Source organism: Camellia sinensis, chromosome 1 (genome assembly GCF_055761805.1).
Source record: "Camellia sinensis isolate YWXY chromosome 1, ASM5576180v1, whole genome shotgun sequence".
NCBI classification, from domain to species: domain Eukaryota; kingdom Viridiplantae; phylum Streptophyta; class Magnoliopsida; order Ericales; family Theaceae; genus Camellia; species Camellia sinensis.
Genome location: NC_138961.1, coordinates 136492745 through 136512398, shown reverse-complemented (window position 1 = coordinate 136512398; position 19654 = coordinate 136492745). Strand labels below are relative to the sequence as shown.

At 36.1% G+C, this 19654-nt stretch overlaps 1 protein-coding gene across 6 annotated transcripts in view; it reads left to right on the top strand.

Annotated features, from left to right (window-relative positions):
* Positions 1-2944: 2944 nt before the first annotated feature.
* The window catches only part of LOC114292096 (Transducin/WD40 repeat-like superfamily protein), a 28552-nt gene continuing 11842 nt past the window's right edge, over positions 2945-19654 (top strand). For 2 of the 6 annotated variants that reach the window (XR_014339093.1, XR_014339092.1), the window contains exons 1-20: positions 2945-3277; positions 3396-3480; positions 6564-6666; positions 6805-6889; positions 7457-7549; positions 7700-7806; positions 8041-8200; positions 8291-8393; positions 8484-8703; positions 9475-9533; positions 10468-10592; positions 11628-12091; positions 13487-13568; positions 13671-13853; positions 13923-13976; positions 15168-15260; positions 15339-15404; positions 16900-16946; positions 18161-18421; positions 18523-18829. Coding sequence is in view for 4 of the 6 variants with exons in the window: in XM_082884858.1 (XP_082740984.1) it covers positions 3155-3277; positions 3396-3480; positions 6564-6666; positions 6805-6889; positions 7457-7549; positions 7700-7806; positions 8041-8200; positions 8291-8393; positions 8484-8703; positions 9475-9533; positions 10468-10592; positions 11628-12091; positions 13487-13568; positions 13671-13853; positions 13923-13976; positions 15168-15260; positions 15339-15404; positions 16900-16946; positions 18161-18829 (2921 nt within the window). In the remaining 2 variants the exon portion in view is untranslated. Of the gene's footprint in view, positions 3278-3395; positions 3481-6552; positions 6667-6804; positions 6890-7456; positions 7550-7699; positions 7807-8040; positions 8201-8290; positions 8394-8483; positions 8704-9474; positions 9534-10467; positions 10593-11627; positions 12092-13486; positions 13569-13670; positions 13854-13922; positions 13977-15167; positions 15261-15338; positions 15405-16899; positions 16947-18160; positions 18830-19654 lie in introns of all 6 variants that reach the window. The other 4 variants (XM_082884877.1, XM_082884858.1, XM_082884867.1 and 1 more) reach the window with 4 other exon arrangements.

The following is a 19654-nucleotide window of genomic DNA, read 5'->3' as shown; positions in this document are numbered from 1 at the left end:
CGGTGTCATGGTGATTGAGTCCCTTAGTCTATTCCCGACTGGTAGGCCTCTTTTGTATTGTGCAATGGCGAGATTGGTGGGGCAGTCCCCAATCTGGTTGAATGTTTCCCAGTATCGACTATTGTAGGACCTTAGTGTCTCTTTTTCACCTATGTCGATGGAGAGTAACTGGTCAATCTCCACCGGGGTTTTGGTGTTTGTTCTGAATCTTGTGACAAACGCCTCTGCCAATTGCGCCCAGGAGGCTATGCTGCCTTCTGGAAGTTTTTCAAACCAAGTCAAGCCTAGATCGCCAAGGCTTGACGGGAGAGGATGCACATTAGAGCCTAGTTTCGCCGATATACCGCCATAACCTGGCGGAAGTGACTTAGGTGAATGTAGGGGTCCGTCTTCCCCTCGTACGTAGTGAATTTGGATTGAAGGAAGCCTGTAGGTAGGGGCGCGTTTTCAATTGCCGGAACGAACGACGAGGTCTACAGCCTTGCTAATGCTTTGTCCGTCGGTTCGTAGGCAGGGCGAGGTAATGGCATTCTAACCTCGACGCTTCCATGCGATCGAGGAGCCAATCGTTGAAGGGCAGAAACTCTGTGAGGGTTGTGCGCCCTGGTATCCTCCTTCCGTCGTGCCTTTTCTTCCAACATGATCCGCAAATCAGATGATCTGGGCAACTCCGCCTGTTTGGATGATGTTTGGTGCGAGTGTGAGGGTCGGTAGGTACTTCCCTCTGTGTAAGACCTCAATGATCTCGTTCTCTCAGACCTGGAGTAACGAGTTCTGGAGGTTCTAGACCGAGTATCGCCTGTCCTGAGGCTTCTACTCTCTGCTTGTGATGGTGTGGAATGCCTTTCAAGGTCTTCTGAGCGGCGAGGGGGCGTCTTGTTTTTGCGCCCCTCTCTTGTTGCCACTCATTTTCCCTTCATCTGGCGCTTCAAGGTCTCCATGTCCGCCGCCATCTTCCTTATTAATTTGTCTTGCTCCTTCACGCGGTCCTCCAGAACTTGAGGATCAATCATCCGCCTTTGCCTGTCAGGACTTTGTGAATGAGAGTGATGGGGGCTGTGTGTCCGTCTCCCCCTAGTATCTCTCCTGGAGTTATGTCGTTGGGGCTCCAAGTCCACCATGGGAGGGATAGAAGGTAATCCTTCACGCCTTGCACCCCCATCTGGTGTTTGCCCGTCGATGGCGGACTGTGGTAATTCTTCAATGTGCGCCATTGTTCTTAAAGAGGTAAAGCTTGATCAAGAGGTTTTGTCCTGTCTATTTTTCCCACAGACGGCGCCAATTGTACGGGAAAGGAATAAACCTTCTCGTATAATCCTGTTGATCAAGTCTGCACTCCTCCAAACGTCGTTGCTTTATCACTTGAAAACACAAACGTGAGCTAGCCGGCGGGTGTGTGCCGGAAACCTCTCCGATGCCTAAGTCAGTAAGCTTGACAAATAGACAAAAGCTTTGTGTATTCAGAAAACAAAGTTGTGTTACCTCTCCAAAGGTGATGCTTGTGAGCTTTTATAGGTTTCGTATGGCACAATCCTAGTAGGACTTCTACTCCTCCATGTAGAGTCCTCATAGGATTCATACTCTTGAAAGATAATGCTTATCCTTCAACAGCCCTCTCACTGCTTAAACCAAGTGAGATGGTTTTTACCATGGCCGAACTCCAATATGACCGAAGTAATCATGGTTATGCTAAGTCGCTGAGTAAGCCGAACTATCCTTAGTTCGGTTCTTCCTTTCGCTACACCTTATCTCGGTTCTCTCATGTACAAACCATGGTGTGATCAGACCGAGCTACCGAATAGTAAGGTTCTGATCGTTCTAACCACAATACGCCATGACCGGGCTAACTCTGAGACCGGACTAACTTCAAAGTGTCTTTAGACCGGACTAACTTCAAGTCTCCTCCGGGCCGGACTAGCTTCGGGGCTCTTGGACCGGGCTAACTTTAAAGCCTTTTACTCAACCCTTTGTATTGCGGCCCATGACGGCCCATTACCCAACTTGGCCCAATTTTTATATAAATTACCCTCTCAATTGCCCCTTAATTCCATCTGCGCAGCATGATAGAGATTACCTGTCTATCAGCCGAGCTAAAGTTTTAAGCCTTTCCAGCCGAGCTAAAAGCCCTTTAGTCTTTCCAGCCGAGCTAAAAACCCTTTAGCCTTACCAATCCCCCTTCCTCCTCCTTACTAATACCAAGGGATTACTAATCTCCTCCTTATCTCTCAAAATAAACACCCCATTCCCAATCCCCTCCTCACTACCAAATCCAATTCCCTCCCTATAACCCCAAACAAACGGGGCCCAAAGAAAGATGTCGCATTCTAGTTTAAATCGTAATTTTTTTTAAAATATTCAAAATATCAAAACAAAACAATCGAGTATTTTGCACTTCTTTTTATCTTTTTTAAACTTTTTATTCAATTTTGGATAAACAACAAACACACCCCCTCTCTCAGGTTTACTTAAATTATAAATTATTTTTTATAGTTTTAGAAATTACATTATGTCTCCTAAAGTTTCTAATTTCATAATAAATAGATCATTTTATTAATAAATCATCAAGTTAATTAACAGTTTTTAACAATATTAAAATTATATTTCAATTAATAATTCAGATAATTTTATTATTATATAGATGAACAGGTAGAAATTTCATTTTTTCAATTAATTCTGTTAAATAAAAAATTATGAATAAGGAGGCATTTATAATTTTTTAAACTACGGGGAGCAATTCATATTTTAAACAAATTTTAGAAAATGTATTTGTAATATACTTTTTAATTTTTTAGTTTTAGAATTTTAGAACCTAAAATACTTTAAATTAAAAAAAAAATCATTAAAAACATGAAAATAAGCTACTAATAAAAAAGTTCAAAAAAAAAAAAAAATTCAAAAACTGTTTTTAATTTTTCAATTAAACTTTTTCACAATTTTATTGGCCGAAGTAAACTAGCTTTTTGTGGAGGAGAGTCGAATCTAGGGCTAGCTTTATTGTATGTTTTCCGTATCATCAGTTCCAACACAACAAGTACAACCATCGTAATTACTACCTCTGAATTCCATATATATATATATATATATATATATATAATAATAATAATAATAATACTGGGTTTGGGTTTTGGGGAAGGAAAGAAAGAGGTCTGCAGCAATGGCTTCGTCGTGGCGTTTCCAGGCTGCTCCGCTTGTGGCTTCACCATCTTGTCCCAATGCCGTCGCTTGGTCCGACGAGAACTTGGTTGCTGTTGCTTCTGGTCATCTCGTTACCATCCTGGTATTATTTTAACCTAATTACTCTGCTTCTCTCTCTCTCTCTCTCTCTCTCTCTCTCTGTTGCAATTTTTATTTTTCTTCTATTCACACCATTGTTTGGTATTTTTCTCTAACTGTAGAATCCCGCCACGCCTTTTGGACCTCGAGGCCTCGTTACAATCTCACCCACCAAACCTTTTCCAATTGGCGCCATTGAAAGAAAAGGTACAATTTCTTTTCTCAATGCATTCATTCTTAACTAAGTTATTGACCATGTTTGTTTGGCCAATTATGTTGGGCGGGATTATGACTATAGTGGGATAGATTTTTTTTTAAAGCTAAAAGTTAATAATTAGATAGCCGAAATTAAAATCACCCCTCTTAAAATAATCAATAATCAGCTTCTTTTTTTTTTTTAAGCTTTTTTTTCAGTTATTTCTGTCTAGTAAGTTATAAGTAAAAATTGCACGCAAACTCCCAAATTAAATAAGTTATAATCAGCTCATAGAAGCTGCAACAAACAGCTCAGTAGCATTGAGTGATGAGATTACTAGTGGTATTAGGTTGGAGATATAAGATAAAATATGCTTGTCTGTGTAGCTCTGTGGTGTATTAGTTAGTTGGGATTACATTTTTAAACTTACCAAAAAATCCTTTATCACATACAATATAACTTAGCTGGTTTTGTAAGGTGGATGACAAAATGATTTTTTAACCATCAATCCATGTGAAGGGATTAGTAATCCCAACCCTCCCATGGAATGCTAATCCACCATTGAGGGGGATTCGTACTCTCATCTCATGGAATTGCCAATCCCATACCATTTTGTTGCAAACAAACATGAGTTAGGTGGGTCTCACGGATTGTTCATCCAAGCCCCCTCCCCAAGCCCCCAATCAAACATGGCCATAGATCATTGATCAGTGATTATAGATGTTTTGCTATATAAATAGAGCATGTCTATGATAGTAAATATTTGCTTTGCCGATTAAATATCAAGTAGCTTTTTGGTCAAATTGATAATTCTTGTTCTCCACATCAACCTAGTAAGCTTCAGCAAGTGTGGCGGCAGTGAGGAGAAGATAGTCAGATCACTCGAAGTGAGTGCACTGAAGTTCCAAGCAATAAGGAGAAGGAAACGGTTAACCTTCCCTCCCCTCAATTAGTTCAGATGGACAACGGTGTGATTGGCCTATGGTACATGGACTTAGATATGAGTATCAAGTATGAGTGCAGGTGCGTGTTCAAGTGTTAGACCTTTATAAACTTGAATATTAGGATATTGGGATATGTATCCAAAGCAGGATATGGATATGTGAACTCATTATGGATCTCGTGTAACAAATATGAATTTCTTGTTCTTCAAACATCGTAAAACATTGGAGGATCAAGTGTATAAATTATGTATGGGTGTTGGACACATATTTCCACGCCCTTATCTTTGTCATATCTAGTGGACACAGGTATTTTGGGGGAAATAAAAGGGTCCATGTAAGATAGTGCTTGGCATCCTTGATTCCTGTCTAGTTTTGATAGAGAGTGAAGATGGACCAAAAGAAGAAGCCCTCAAAAAAAAAGGGGAACTACTCCGCATAGAGAAGAACACAAAAGGGAATTATATGAGATCAAGTCCTTAAGAGAAAGATGTAAATCTATCGACAAAATTGAAGGAGTCACTGCCCAAATCCTCAAATCCACCTCAAATCATCAAATCCAGGTCAAGGTGGTGGTAGCTCTTCTTTGATCTAATCGCTTGGGTTGTGAGAGGTGGTTTCATATATTGCTCCTTGTATCCTTGGCACTTGGTTTGTGAGTGTATATTTCGTTTTAGCCCAGGTTTTTGTTTTGTCCCTGTTGGTGTTGTTATCTTTTTGCTTCCCTTTGTGTTTGCTTGATTCTGTTTACGGGTTGTCTCAAGCTTTCTTTTTGGGTAATAAGATCTCGCTTACTTACCACACACACACAAATAAAAACAAAAACAAAAAAAACAATCAAGCAGCTTCAGTTGTGCTTCATTGACATATCTTCAATACTGCACCACATCTAGGACATTGCAATAACTTTGGGTTAGATCTGCATGTAAAATGTAAACTGACAGATAAACCACTTCAAGTTGTTTTACTTAGCTTTACCTGCCGATCAAAAAAAAAAGAGAGATTGTTTTACTCAGCTTTACAGCTTGGAAAACAGAATTACTGTTTTTATTCTTGAATAATTTTACAAAATAATAAAAATCTTGAAAAAGAGAAGGAAAAATTATATCTAGTACTTTCAATGGTAACCACCTATGAAGTACGGACACCTCTCTGAGGGTTCCGTACTAGTGTCGGATAGGTGTTGGACACGGCCACGCGTTGGACACGTGTCCGACACGCAGCAGAGAGTGTCCCTTTTTTTTTTTAATTTTTTCACATCCGGACATGTTTCGGACACGTTATAGACACTTTCGGGACACGTCGGGGGTAATTTCACAATTTACAAAAAAAAATTGGGGTCGATTTGTAAATAAGTAAAAATAGATCAGCCCTAATCTACTTCGATTAGAACAGAAACAACACAGAAAGGGTGAGAAAGAGAGGACCTGATCGATTCGTCGTTCGTCTTCTCTTCTCGTCGGTCGTCAGTCGTCTCTCGCCCTTCATCATTAAGGTACACGCTGCTATTCTTCTGCGATCTTCATTCTTTATCTTCTTCAATCTTCATTCTTCTTCGTCTCTCGTCAGTCGTCAGTCACTATGGTGTTTCAGCCCTCTCTTTGACTATCGATATATCTTCCATTCTATTATATATTATATACTAATAATATATATACGCATATATATATATTTATATACTAATAATAATATACACTAATAATAATAGTGTTTATATTATATATTAGATATATATTTGAACAAAAATCTTTTTTTTTCTTCTTTTCCTTTTTTCTATTTTTTAGATATTATTATTTGTTTAAATAAATTATTTTTATTTGTAAGAAAATTTTAATTTGTGAATAATATTTGATATTAAAATAAATAAATAATATTTATATTTTTTAATTTTACATATAATAAAAAAATAAAATTATATATACTGAACGTGTCCCCAGTGTGTCGTATCCTCTATTTTTTGAAAATTTGCGTATCCCCGTGTCCGTGTCGTGTCCCGTGTCCGTGTCCGTGCATCATAGGTAACCACACAAGAAACAATGGTTTCCTTTGGATTTTCTTGTTCCTTTCCATTGCCAAAGCCATAAACCAAACACAGCATTACTATTTGGATTTGACATTTCTTTTACATGTATATTTGTTTAGTATGTTTGCAGATTTACTCTCTGGCTGCTTGTTGCCCACTTGTTTATCACGCGACCCTCGTCCTTGTGTTCGATCAATTTCCTGGTCCCCTATTGGATTTGCTCCAAACTCAGGGTATGAACTTCATCTTCTTTTATTACTGAACTTGATATGTCAATACATTCACCCATTTCTATAATGCACTTCACATGATCTTGATATCCCTAAATATCTATGGTTTTAATGCGATTTGTGTTATTTGACTTGGAGCAGGTGCTTGCTTGCTGTTTGCACCACAGAAGGTTGTGTGAAGCTTTACCGCATGCCATATTGCGAGTTTTCTGCAGAGTGGGTAGAGGTATGCACCATGCTGCACTTGATCAAGCTAACAGCCACATGGTTTGATTAAGTGTTTGATCAAGTCAACATTGGTTCTCTTACGAGTGTTATGCATTAAAAATCGATTTTATATTTATTTTGTTTGATCAATTTCTTTATTCTTTTTATTTTATTCTTTTGGCTATTTGGCTAAAATTTGAGCTAAAAAAAACTAGTATGTTTGGGATGACTTTTTGGCTTTTTACGAAAATATGTGCAAAAAGTAGAGAGACAAGAGAATCTTTGATTTTTTGGTATGGGTTGTTGGCTTTTTGGTTTTTTTAGTAACTTTTTGATTTTTTGGCTAAACTGGCCGTTTCTCAAATGCGGCCTAACTCATTTTCATTGGGTATTCTGTTAATTATATATAATTTTTATTCGTTGTTTAGCTTATCTTTTAATAGTTGAACTATATATTGAGATAATTTGTAGTCTGCCTTACATAGTCCATTCTGGAACAAGTGAGAAATAGTTTTTAGTGTGTAAGGTTCCCGGCATATTTGTATATTGACTACATTAAAGTCAGCTCATGTTCTATGTTTGATAGGTTTTGGATATATCAGAAATGTTGTATAATTATTTTGCAAGTATCAACTTTGGAGAGTCAGATATTCATAATTCAGATTCAGAATTCTCTGATGTAAGTTATTTCATCTATCAATTTCTTTGTAGTTTGGGTTGTTTTGCTACTTCATGCTGCATTATGCCTGTTGTCAGATTTTTCAAATTACATTTCATACAAGTCCGTCCTAACTTTTCATGTGATAATTTTTGGGTCTTCCTGTACTAGGAGCAAGCAAATCAACTCAGCTTAGAGCATGGATGTATTGACAATCTGCCAACCTCTGTTTTAAGGAGGGAACACAAGCGAAGAAGACAGAATGCATTAGCAGTAATGTACACTGTTTTGTTGTTGTTTGTATTAATGCTTATTAATGGTTCATACTGTACTTTATCAACTTTTGCAGGCTTTGTTTGATTATGCAGCTCACTTTTGTGGTTCTCAATTAAGCAAAATCACATAAACATACAATGCTAGAATCTAATTTGAATGTTTTGTTTTCTGACATGCTCTTTTCCAGGACGTTTTAGCTCCTAACCTTATCATTTTTCTTGCTGAACATATTGCAGAGATAAGGAATCTGGAAATTTGAGAGACCAAAATTTATCTTCTAGAAACAATGAAGATGTTTATACTATCTCTACCCGACATACTGGAAAGTTGATCACTGCCTCGAAGGAAGTAGCACTCTTCCCATGCTCACTTTTGCAAGAGGGTTCATCTGTAGAGGTTTGTTCTGTTATCTTGGCTCTGGAACTATATAATCTTTGTATACTTCTCTCCACTGCTAAAGAGTTTTCTGGGTCTGGATTTATATAGGTTCTTAAATTGGATGGGCACCGACGCATTTGGATAGCAGGCATGCTGGATCGCTTGAGTGGAGCAAAAGCTCTTGTTGTGTTCCCAGAAACAGATGGAAATGGTATCTCTCTCTCTCTCTCTCTCTCTCTCTGTTTTTTAGCAACCTAAATGTTTTATCTTAGCACTAATTTTCTTTCCAATTAATTATTAGGGACACGAGATGAATGGGTTGAAATGAATCCACAATATGACGACACCAGTGGTCCAAGTCTCCTTAATAATAGTGTGGGTGGTCAGGAGAAGTGTATTCCCAAAATTCGGCCTTCAATGATTGTGGGCAATCTCCCACAGCAGATATTATTGTGTAACTGTCACGGAGGAGAGGAAATTCTCAAAATTGGAGACGTGGTGGAAACCTGGACAAATGATAGGTACTTTTAAATCATCATGATAGAGCAGTGTGAATCTCTCACAACTTAGATGTGGATATATAGGATATAGCAATAGCATTTGATTTAGTTCATTGACTCACTGAACCATCATGGAACAAAAGTTTTCTTGCATGGCATCTAGGTATTCTTATAATATGTTGCATGCTGGTAATTTATCTGCACGACAGTATTAATGGAAACTATGCTTTTCTTGTGCTCGGAATTCCTTCTCTGAAGCGCTCTTGTTTGATATCCTTTCAATGCTGATAGAAAAGAAAAGAAGGAAAAAAAAAACATTTTCAAATAGTCATTCAGAGTTAATAAAGTTCAACTTTTGCCAAATCACCCTAAGGAAACTGGCTCTCCAAATGTATTGTGAGGATTACAATTGGATAATTTAGAATCAGAGATAGCGAGGGGTGTGGAAGCGATTACATTGCCCCCATATTTTCTTGTTTTAAAAACATATTCTAGGAAGTGGATCTGGTGAGTTAAAGAGTTTACTGTGAGCAAATCTATGTGAATGTGAAATGGTGATGAATCTTCTGCAAATTCTGAGTGTGGTCTCAAAATTAATATTCTAAGCATGATCATGAACATGGTTGTTTCCTTTATATTAATGCATTTGGTTTCTATTTTTATTTTTACTTTTATCAACTTCCAAGTCATTAAAATTGCAGTTATTATTGGAAACAAACTTTCAATTCTATCTTTTACGTTTATTTTGGTGTTTATGTCACTTATATACAAGCTTTTGATATGACTCTGCAGGTGGGTTGAAGCCATATTTATGGGTTTAAATGAAAGTGGTCTTCTGGTGAAACTTCATGGTGCGCTCTCACCTTTATGGCCCTTTGAATGAGTAATATATGATGTATTGTGTCTCTTGATTAAATTTTACAGAACCTCAAGTTTGTAACTTAAAGAATTAGCGTGTCCATAATCCACACCCCTATCTAGGTGTGTCGTGTGCCTTTGTTAGGAAAAATGATTGCTCAAGAGATCTTGTTCTTGCCATGAACTATGAAGTAAGCTTTTTCAGTGGAAAACCTGCTGAGAAGAATATTGTTTCTATTTAGGAGAATCTACTTGATTGGTTCCATGAAATGAAGTGTAAAGGGAAGCCCAATGGAAATATTGGCTACAATCTATGATATGTAGTACAACATACCCTGAAGTAATCATCATGTTGGACATTTTTTGCATGGTGTACCCATGCCCAACTGTGTTGACAACTTGGCACTTTTGAAACATATTGAAGAATGCTTCTCTACTTACTCTATTTTACAGATATCAATAAGCTTATGCCTTCTTTTTTCTAACGTGAAGTTATCATTTACTTTAGTATTGTATTCTTCATTGATCTTCAGATGTAAATCCAATATGGAATATATATTTAATGTAATTATATGCAAATAAAGACACTTTTAACTCTCAGCCATGGGCAGTTGTTCAAGCTGGTGCCCTTGTAAACCATAACAATACTGAAAGCACATAAAGGCTTAGATATTTTTTTTATGAAAGCACATAACAATATCGCAGTATGTATCAAGTATGACCCAGACTGGTTCTTAGGCATATACAATGGTTCCTCTCTTTCTCTGTTTTGATCTGGTAGGCAAACAAGAAGATGAAACATTTGTGCTCATATAATTTATCCTTAGCACTTGAATGCAAATCCTGATGTACTTATCATGCATCATATAATGTCCCAGCGGATTCATGATTTGCTTCATGTGTTTCATCACATATTCTGAATGACAGGGGATACTGGATCAGTCACATTAGATGCTAGCTCAGTTAGATTGGCACCATTATGGATTAATGAGCAAAAGTCATGGCAAGTTACTCTAGTCAAGATTGAAATGAACGATCAGGAGTTGCGTAAGGTACCGCTTTTTATCAAGATTGTTTATCTTTTCCTTTGTTTCGTATTGATTTAGCACCCTTCTTTTAAGGGTCCATTTGGATAGATGTGGATTTCAATTCCTGTAATTGTTAGACAAAAAATAAATAAAATCAAGGGATTTGAGGTTAAATAGATAGAAAAACAATGGAAGAAGGTAAGTTAAGAGAATTCTTAGCATTATTTCAAATAACTAGAAAGAGAATTCTTAGCATTATATATAAGTTAAGATAAGTTAAAATATATATATATATATATATATATTTTAGTAGGATCCTTGTAGCTAGAAAGAGAATTCTTAGCATTATTTCAAATAACTATTGCCCGGTGGCTCGTGTATTATGGCAGCGGCTGTTCGGTTTATGTGATGAGCAGTGGGTTGCTCTGCGGGACTGTATTCAAATGCTTCTTATTCGGTTTATAGGGTTTGGGAGAACCAAGAGAGCCAAAACAATGTGGACACGCATTATTTTTGCTATTTTTTGGGCCATATGGTTGGAGAGAAATGTTAGAATCTTTGATGGCAAGGAAGCAAGTGTAGAGGCTTTGTGGGATAGGGTGAATTATTTGGCGTCTTTTTGGCATTTGTATCCACTCCTTTTAAAGGAGTTCCCTTGTTCTTGATCTCTAGGGATTGGGCCGCTGTTTGCCTTCCCTAGGGCTATGATTTTTTTTTTTTTTTGCTCTTTTTCTTTCTCTCTTTGTATGAGGACTCCTTGTCCTCTTTCTCATTTAATTTTTAATAAAATTTTGTTGTTGCTCAAAAAAAAAAAAGAAGTTATTTCAAATCCATCATGATAAAGCTATTTAACTCAATCTTGAAATTCATAAGTAAACAATCATATCTAAATTTAAGTTGTTGTCCTTTAATGATTAAGGTCAAATCCATTGATTTCAAATCCACATCTATCCAAAGGGTTCCTGATATTTTCACAAGGTTAATAATTTGCTTTCTTTGGCTTATTAATATACTTTTGTTCCATTCTGCATTTTTCTGATTTTTGTTACCTTCCTTCAGGTAGTTGGGATCAAATCTAACAATAAGAAAGCAAATAATCTGAGTCAAATTGTTTCTGTGCCTAATTTGAAAGCAAAACCTCTAAAGAAAATACCAGAAAGATCCAGTCTCCAACAAATAACTGCAGATCAATATGCTTCTCGCAGTGCAATGCTATCATCACTTGTTGTTGCTTGGTCACCAGTTATGCACTGGATGTCTGAAACTGGGTCAGTTTCTGCAGATTATTCATCCGATCACTGTTCTATACTTGCAGTTGGAGGGAAGTCTGGTAAAATTTCATTTTGGAGAATCCTTGAACCGCAATGCTTCTCTGTTATGAGCAACAAGGATTCAACTGCTGCATTTCTTGTTGGACTTCTCCAGGCACATGGTGCTTGGATCACTGCCATTGGTTGGGCCTTGTTTGCTTCTAATGCCTCAGATCCTCAGCTCTTACTGGCTACTGGGAGTTCTGATGGGAGGTGAGTTTGGTCTACCGATGCATTATGGTCAGTGGTTTTAACTGTTTTTCTCTTCTATTAAAAAATCATTTATTGATGGGCATTGGAGATGCTCCCCTGGATCCTCTAGCAACGTATTTACAAATTCATTATGTTGTATGTTTGATCTGGATGTAATTAACACTATTTATGTACATAGTCTTCTAAGAAAAGCTTGCCTTTCTTTTACTTGGTTAATTAATTCAGTTTTAGATATCTTTTTGGGTACAGTATGTAACTTTAGGACTTTTTGTTCTGGTTCTGGATATGATCTTAAGAAACATGAAATTTTAACATCTTACAAACAGGTCTTATTCATTTAGGACTTCTTTCTGTTCCTAAATGTGGAACCTGCACTCTTTATTATTATTATTATTATTATTATTATTATTATTATTATTATTATCTTTTTTCTTGATATTTTTTGGGCCTAATGGCAATGAGGGGGTGCTCCTCTGCCATAAAACCCGCAAATCCATATGAAAGTAGGCTTTGATCAAAGGTCTCCAGTATGATTACCAAGTGATTTTTTCCAGCTAAGCTAGCTGGTAGTCTGGCTCCTTCAAAGGACCTGTGTTCTTCAGAGTGAGATTTGTTCGATTCACATTTGTATCATAATGTTTAGTTTCTTTTTGACAAATTATGGCTTGTGAATTTAGAAATCTCACTGGTATTTTTAGATATCTTTTTGGAGAAGGGTTGTGTGGGTGGGTTGGTGACCAAAAGATCAGAGGTATATTTTTCTAATCTTTCTTTGATTTAGTTACAAGTCTACTGAAGTCTATTATTGATCTTTAATGTTGTTCTTTGGCTTCTTTCCTTGAGAAACTGATTTGGTGGATTTGTTATTCTTCGTGTTTTTTTATTTTTATTTTTATTTTTAAACCAGAGGAAAACGACCTGGCAATCTGTTTTTTAAGTTGTTTGACCAGTGTCTATATGTTAATTAATTTTCTATTTGTCCATTGGTTTTTTTCTTCGTGAAAATGATTTGGCAAATCTGTTATTCTTCTTGAAGAATATAGTGTTTTTTTTTTAATCAGAGGGAAATGGTATGGCTATCTATTTTTAAGGTGTTTGACCAAGGTGAATCTGGTGGGGTATCATATATAAGATCACAGCTGCATTACATTTATGTTTATTTTGAAAATAAAAATGTTATTGATGGGTTGAAGAATGTTGCTTCAGCTGGAATAATAATCCAGATGTAATTGCTTATCTTTTCAATGTCTGTAGTAATGAAGCTGCTTATCTTGCTCTTGTGGTCAAAGAAAGTTTTCAAAACCCATTAGATTAGGAGATTAATTTTCAACATGCTTAGTTTTTTTTTTAAACCAAAAATGCTTAGTTTGTTTCTTCTTTTTTTGTTCTTCCCAGTGTGAAGATCTGGCTGGGATATAGTGGGGAATTGCTGAAGTCTTCCAAAGTTAATCATACTCCCTTTTCTCTGTTGAAGGAGGTCAGTATTTTATATAAATTAGTATCTCATTTGTTCATATCTCATAGTATAAGGGAATTAATTTTTTTTTTTTTTCATTTTGCTATTTCTACTTTTAAATAGGTTGTAACTGTTGATTCGGTCCCAGTCTCCGTGGTTTCTCTTATTGTGCCCATACAGTCCCCACAGAAAATGCATTTAGCTGTTGGCAAAGGATCCGGGTCTTTTGATGTGTTGATTTGTGACATATCTACCACTACCAGCAAATCTGCTAAAATTGGCTCATATGGTGCACATGATCATATTGTAAGTTTCTTCTTGTTGATCAATCTTTTTGCCTAATGATGATGACTTATTTGGGTAAGATTTGATCAGGTTACAGGTTTAGCGTGGGCCTTTGATGGATGTTGTTTGTACAGCTGTAGCCAGGTATCATTGTTTCTTCAAAGTTTAGTTGAATAGGTGTTGGAATATGAAGTAAATTAACTATATTTTATGAGATCTTTTTTCTTTAAAAAATTTGTATGTGAATTGAATTTTTTACTGGTTTGTTTTCAAAATATCTACAATTTATTGCTGCAACTTGTTTTGAATATCTCATAGAATTTGTAAGACATACAATGTTGTCAATTGTTAAGACATACAATGTTGTCAATTGTTAAAAATGATATTTGGAATCATATTCTAACAAACAAACAAGAAAAGAAAGGAAGGGGGGAAAAAATCACTAGTCCATTTTGTTAAAATTGACATACTAACATTGTAACCATAAATCTCTAATCATCTAATGGCTACATGCTTGAGTTTCATATATGAGCTTTTCAATCTTTTTAAAAGTTAATGATATTCTCTCTCCCGTGTTTCGTGTTTGGCTTCTTATTCCTCTTTTTTTTTTTTCCTTTTTTCTTTTATCTTTTAGTTCAGACCTATCAAAAATAAATTAAAAAATAAAAGATGGTGAGATTTTGAAGGTGTTCAATGAAGAACATGTCTATTCTCATCTAGGAAGCACGGGTGCGGGTACGAGTACGTTGATACAACAAAGCCAAAAAAAGGCAGGATACGCTTACGGTCTGGTTCATTCATAAAAAAATATATTTTTATAATTTGTAGTAGCACGTGACATGTAACTATTAAAAAATTAAATGAAAAAAATAATCGAGGCATTTTTGTAGTGGTCAAAAAAAGAATCCTTAGTATTATTTATGTTTTTTATAATTGCAAAAATACCCTATATTTTAAAAAAATTTAAACATAGGCACAATATAATTGTTCACATATCCCTATATTTGTAAAAATTACATTTATACCCACCCGCTAAAGTACCCGAAGGACCCATCCCATACACGAAACGTAACCATCCCGAACCGAGCTGTACCCAAAGTATTTCACGTGCAGGATACGTTTTTCACGTACCTGGTATGCTTCATAAGGCAATAAGCAGAGGATTTGAAAGATGTATTATTAGCTATCCGAAATTATCATTGTATTGATTATTTGCATCCACATGATGCTTACAGCTTGCCTATGTTACAGGATGCTTGAAAAAGTCATACAGTTTATTATAGTTAATAATTTAAGGGATTTTTTTTTATTCTGTTTTTTTTTGGATGATTACAGGACAATTCTGTGCGTAGCTGGATTTTACGTGACCATGTCCTATGTGAAGTGCCCTTTCCTTCGAATACTCCTGGTGCGAGGAGCTCCAGTGATGTATGATGTGACCTTCTTATTCATTTTACATCCAAATATTTTTCTTCTGTTTCAACAAATGCGAAGATTTCTTTTCAGGTTCCAAATGTATTTGATTCATGCTTTGGTTTAGCAACATCCCCTGGAAATCTGGTGGTTGCTGTGGTATAATATTTCCTCCCTGAAGTTCTCTAATTTTGGAAATTATTTATGCTATTAAATTGTATTTGCCACCTACATTGTCAGTAAGTGAGAAAGTAGACATCCTTGGCCATTTTATATGCATTTGTTTTCTGAAAGGAAAAAAATAAAAACAAAATCCAAGTCCATGATTCTGGCTTAGAATTGCAGCAATGGAGAGAGAGATTTAAGTCTTGGATTTATGGCATTAAAAAGGTACGCCCAGTTAGTGCTATTGGATGGGGTTTGAGAGGGGTAGATTGATTACAGACCTAAGCTTTGGCATAATTTGCACAAAGTGATTGCCCTCAGGTTCGAACCCACAACCCCAAAGTTAATAAACCAAGTTTTACCCACTGAACTAGTGGCTTCCCTTGAAAATTATACAACACTTTGTTCTTTAGTATCTGAGAATACTGCTTTGTAGGAGGTGGTCAACAAATTTTGTTATACTTTCTTTCCAATATTTGTTCGCCTATTTGAGTTAGTCGTTGTTTTAACACTCAGCAAATGATGGGAGTTGGATTTTCATGGGGCCAGAGAATTGAAAGCGACACATTCTGTTCTTACTTTTTTGGAATTAGGCGTTTGATTTGATTGTCATATTCTTGTTCAAGGTCATCGTGATGGTCCTAGTATTGAGATTTGCTGTTATTTGAAGGAAAGATTTGTTAAATGCTCTAGCCTCAAAGACATGTCTTAATTAAAGCACGATTCCTCTCAAAACATTCATCTCATTTTTACATATGTCCTTGTTCCTTTTAGGTGCTTTAGTGCTGATTTACAGAAATTAAGGTATATTCTTATCTGAGCATCAAACCAGTGCAAGCACAGGCTTTTGAGGTTTATCTTTTTTTTCTGCTTCTTCCACAAACTTTGATCAGCTTGACAAGCAAGTGCTTAAATCCTTATCATGCCTCAAATCCTAGTACATAAACCTTGGCACCATTGAGTTTTCCAAAGTTCCTTGTAGCTATCTTTTAGATGTTTAGGAAAGTTAGACATTCTCAAAGGGACAGAGAAGTTTGAGTTTTTTCTGTCACAGCTAAAATAAGGGAAAGAGAGAACTCAATTGTAAGAAAGCCTTACTACAGCAGTTCATTGCTTCACAACCCTTTCTGCTGCTTAGCTTTACCAAAGACCATATTTTCAGTTAGCCTGGTTCTTCTTGTTGTCATTTGAATCAAATATTTTCTCCTCACTGGCAAACACATTTTCCATGAAGAACATATCCCAGCATACTTTGTTGCATCTTTTCCACAATTGTTTCACCTATAATTCAATTTTTTGTTGCATAACCACTCTTTCATCTGAACATTCTAGTTTTTTTATTTTATTACCCTTTGTAACTTGCAGTTTCTCCTTTTTCAAGTTTAAACCTTTCTGAGGAGTTATATTACTTGGATTGATGTATAAAGGTTGCAAAATGGAAGTTTAAGAGAGATAACTCTGATAACAATATCTTGGCCAATATTTGCAGGCTCGTAGTTTTGATGCTGATTTATTAAATCCAATGTACCAGGCAAGGTTAGATTTTTTATTTTTTTTTTCCAATTTATTTCTTTTTGCACTAGAATGTTTTACTATGTATGTGCATCTATGAGTACTTGCACAGCACATATGGGGACATATCTATGCAGTTACACGCATATACATCTACAATACTACATAAAGGAAAAATCCCTTTCCTGTTTGGGTTAGCCCAATTTTTTAAGCTGGCAGTTTTTATTTTTTTTCAAAAGAGTCATAAAAAAGTAGACTATCACTCATGACAAGTTCTCTTCCAACCAATAATTGGGAATAGATATGTAAATTGATGGAGATAGTTACATAACCATGAATGTCCTCCCTTTTTTGGACTCCTCGTCTTCTTTATCTCTTATCACTTCTCAATCCCTACATTTTAACTTCTACCCTCCTCTCTCTCTCTCTCTCTCTCTCTCTCTTCTCTGCCTTTTATTCCACAACCTTTCTCTGCTACAATTCTTCTATCATTCTGAGCAACCAATTATTGCAAAATGCCCTGATCATGGAAGAAAAAATGAACAGAATAAACTATGTTTGATTTTCTCATTCTTTCATTTATTTTTGTTGCTTAATTTAAGTTTATTTTTGCTTATAATAAATTTTATTCGGTTTATTATGCGCGCTCATCATGGGGGTGTTTGGGAAGAAAAAAAATAGCCTAATTTAGGCTAAAATTCACAAAAAGATAAAATAGGCTAAAATAGCTAATAAAACAAAATATCACATCAAACCCATAATCATTTCACTTTTTCTCTCATAAACATCACATCCAACCATAAAAAAATCCAATCATCTTCCCAAACACAAAAATTTTAGCCTACTAAAATAACCAAAAACTAAAATAGCCTACTAAGATAGCAACTTCCCAAACGAAGCCCATATGTGCTTGACTTCTAGTACAGTTATATACAGTGCATACTATGTGAGGCATAATAGGTACATGTGTGCTTGCAGAGACATTGGCATGCACATACACATTAAAATAATGACATAGCAAGAAATAGATTGAGATACAGCGCTATATGAAATAAAGTACATAGAAAATGCAAAATAAAAATTGTGACATGATGCCTAGAAGTTGCTATCATTAAGAAAACAATGAAGGATAAAGAGAAAAAGCCACATAGTTTCAAAATAAAAGAATCTGTTTGCCTTGCCCGTCTTAACTTTGTATATTATGATTCAGAAATTAACATCTATTGCAAAAAACTCAGGACTCAGAAGGCTGCTGTTGAGTTCTTCTGGATTGGTGGGCAGCAATGTGATGTTTTATCTTCCAGAGACCCTGAGTTTGATGTTGAAGCTTTTTCTGGTTTTCCTGACAAGGAATTATTTTATTGGAAGTATAATTTTTTGTGGTCTTTAAATCAATATGAACATGTAGAGAAGCCTCTGGTTGTTTGGGATATCATAGAAGCATTATTGACGTTCAAGCAGTCTGCACCTAAGTATGTGGAGCATGTACTAGCTAAGTGGTGTGCAAAAACCTTGTTACATTCTTCTAGATTATTCTCAAAAAAAAGTTCCCGACAGTTGCACCTCCTTAACATTATAAGTCGGCGTGTGGTCCTGGCAGAGCTGAAGGCAGACAAAATTAACTGCGGTTTGAAGAATTTTGAAGGAATACGTGGTGCTGAAGAAGAACACCTTGCTTTGTGGCTGGAGCTGCTTCTGAGCAGTGAAAGAGAACTCCGAGAAAGGCTCGTGGCTTTTAGTTTCTCTGCTGTTTCAAGCATTATGTCACGTTCATCCACAAATTTTGATACGGGATACTGGCATCCTGTTGGGTTAGCACAAATGGAGCAATGGGTTGCACTTAATCATGATTATGTACGGGATCATCCGAAACTCCTTGCAGCAGAAGTCAGAAAGCTTAAGAAGAGGTTCTCCTTAAAAACCACACCGTTTTTTCTTATTGTTTATTTTCTTTGTTTGTTTTGTTGATTTGCATTATGGATCTTTTTGTATGTGTCAGTCTGTCTGATGGCTGATATTTAGATGTCCAGTGTAATGGAATGACGTCGTTCTGTTTTCTGTATAATCTGATGATTTCAGATCTGTCCTTTTGATAGAACTATATATTGAAAACAGACATCTCCATGGATAGTGAAAGTGAAAATCATCCTATACCAATCTTAATAATGATCTACATTATGAAGAATCATCTGTTAATGACATGCCTGGGCCAATCCTGTTGGCCCAACAGCATGGGACTGCAGGTTGGCAGATTGAGTACTCTTTTTTTGTCATAGGTCTCATCATCCATTGTCTTCAGCCAAATTGGGCAGTATGTAATATCAGAGGGCTCACTCTCATGGTCTGATCTTCCTTGCACCTGGGAGAGCCACTCTTGAGAACCTCTCTTTCTCTTGTCTACCCCACTCTCATCTGGTGCCACTATTTGAAGAATTTTGTTTGCATCTTTTGACGTATGCCCCTTGTAGAGCCAAATCCGGTTTGCATTACATTCTGGCTCAGGGATTCCACTAAACTTGTATCGCCTGATTGCTTAAATGCCCCTCCATCAACAAGGAGTTACATCTGCTATAATTGCGGAGAGGCATTTCAGTGTTTTTTGTTTGTTTATATTTTGTGAATTAAGCATTTTTCATTATTTTGAAAGTTCACCATTTTATACAAATTTATTTTGGTAGAATTAAATACTTTCAAGGTTTTCTGGAAGCTCAAGAAGTATTCTGACTCAAGAC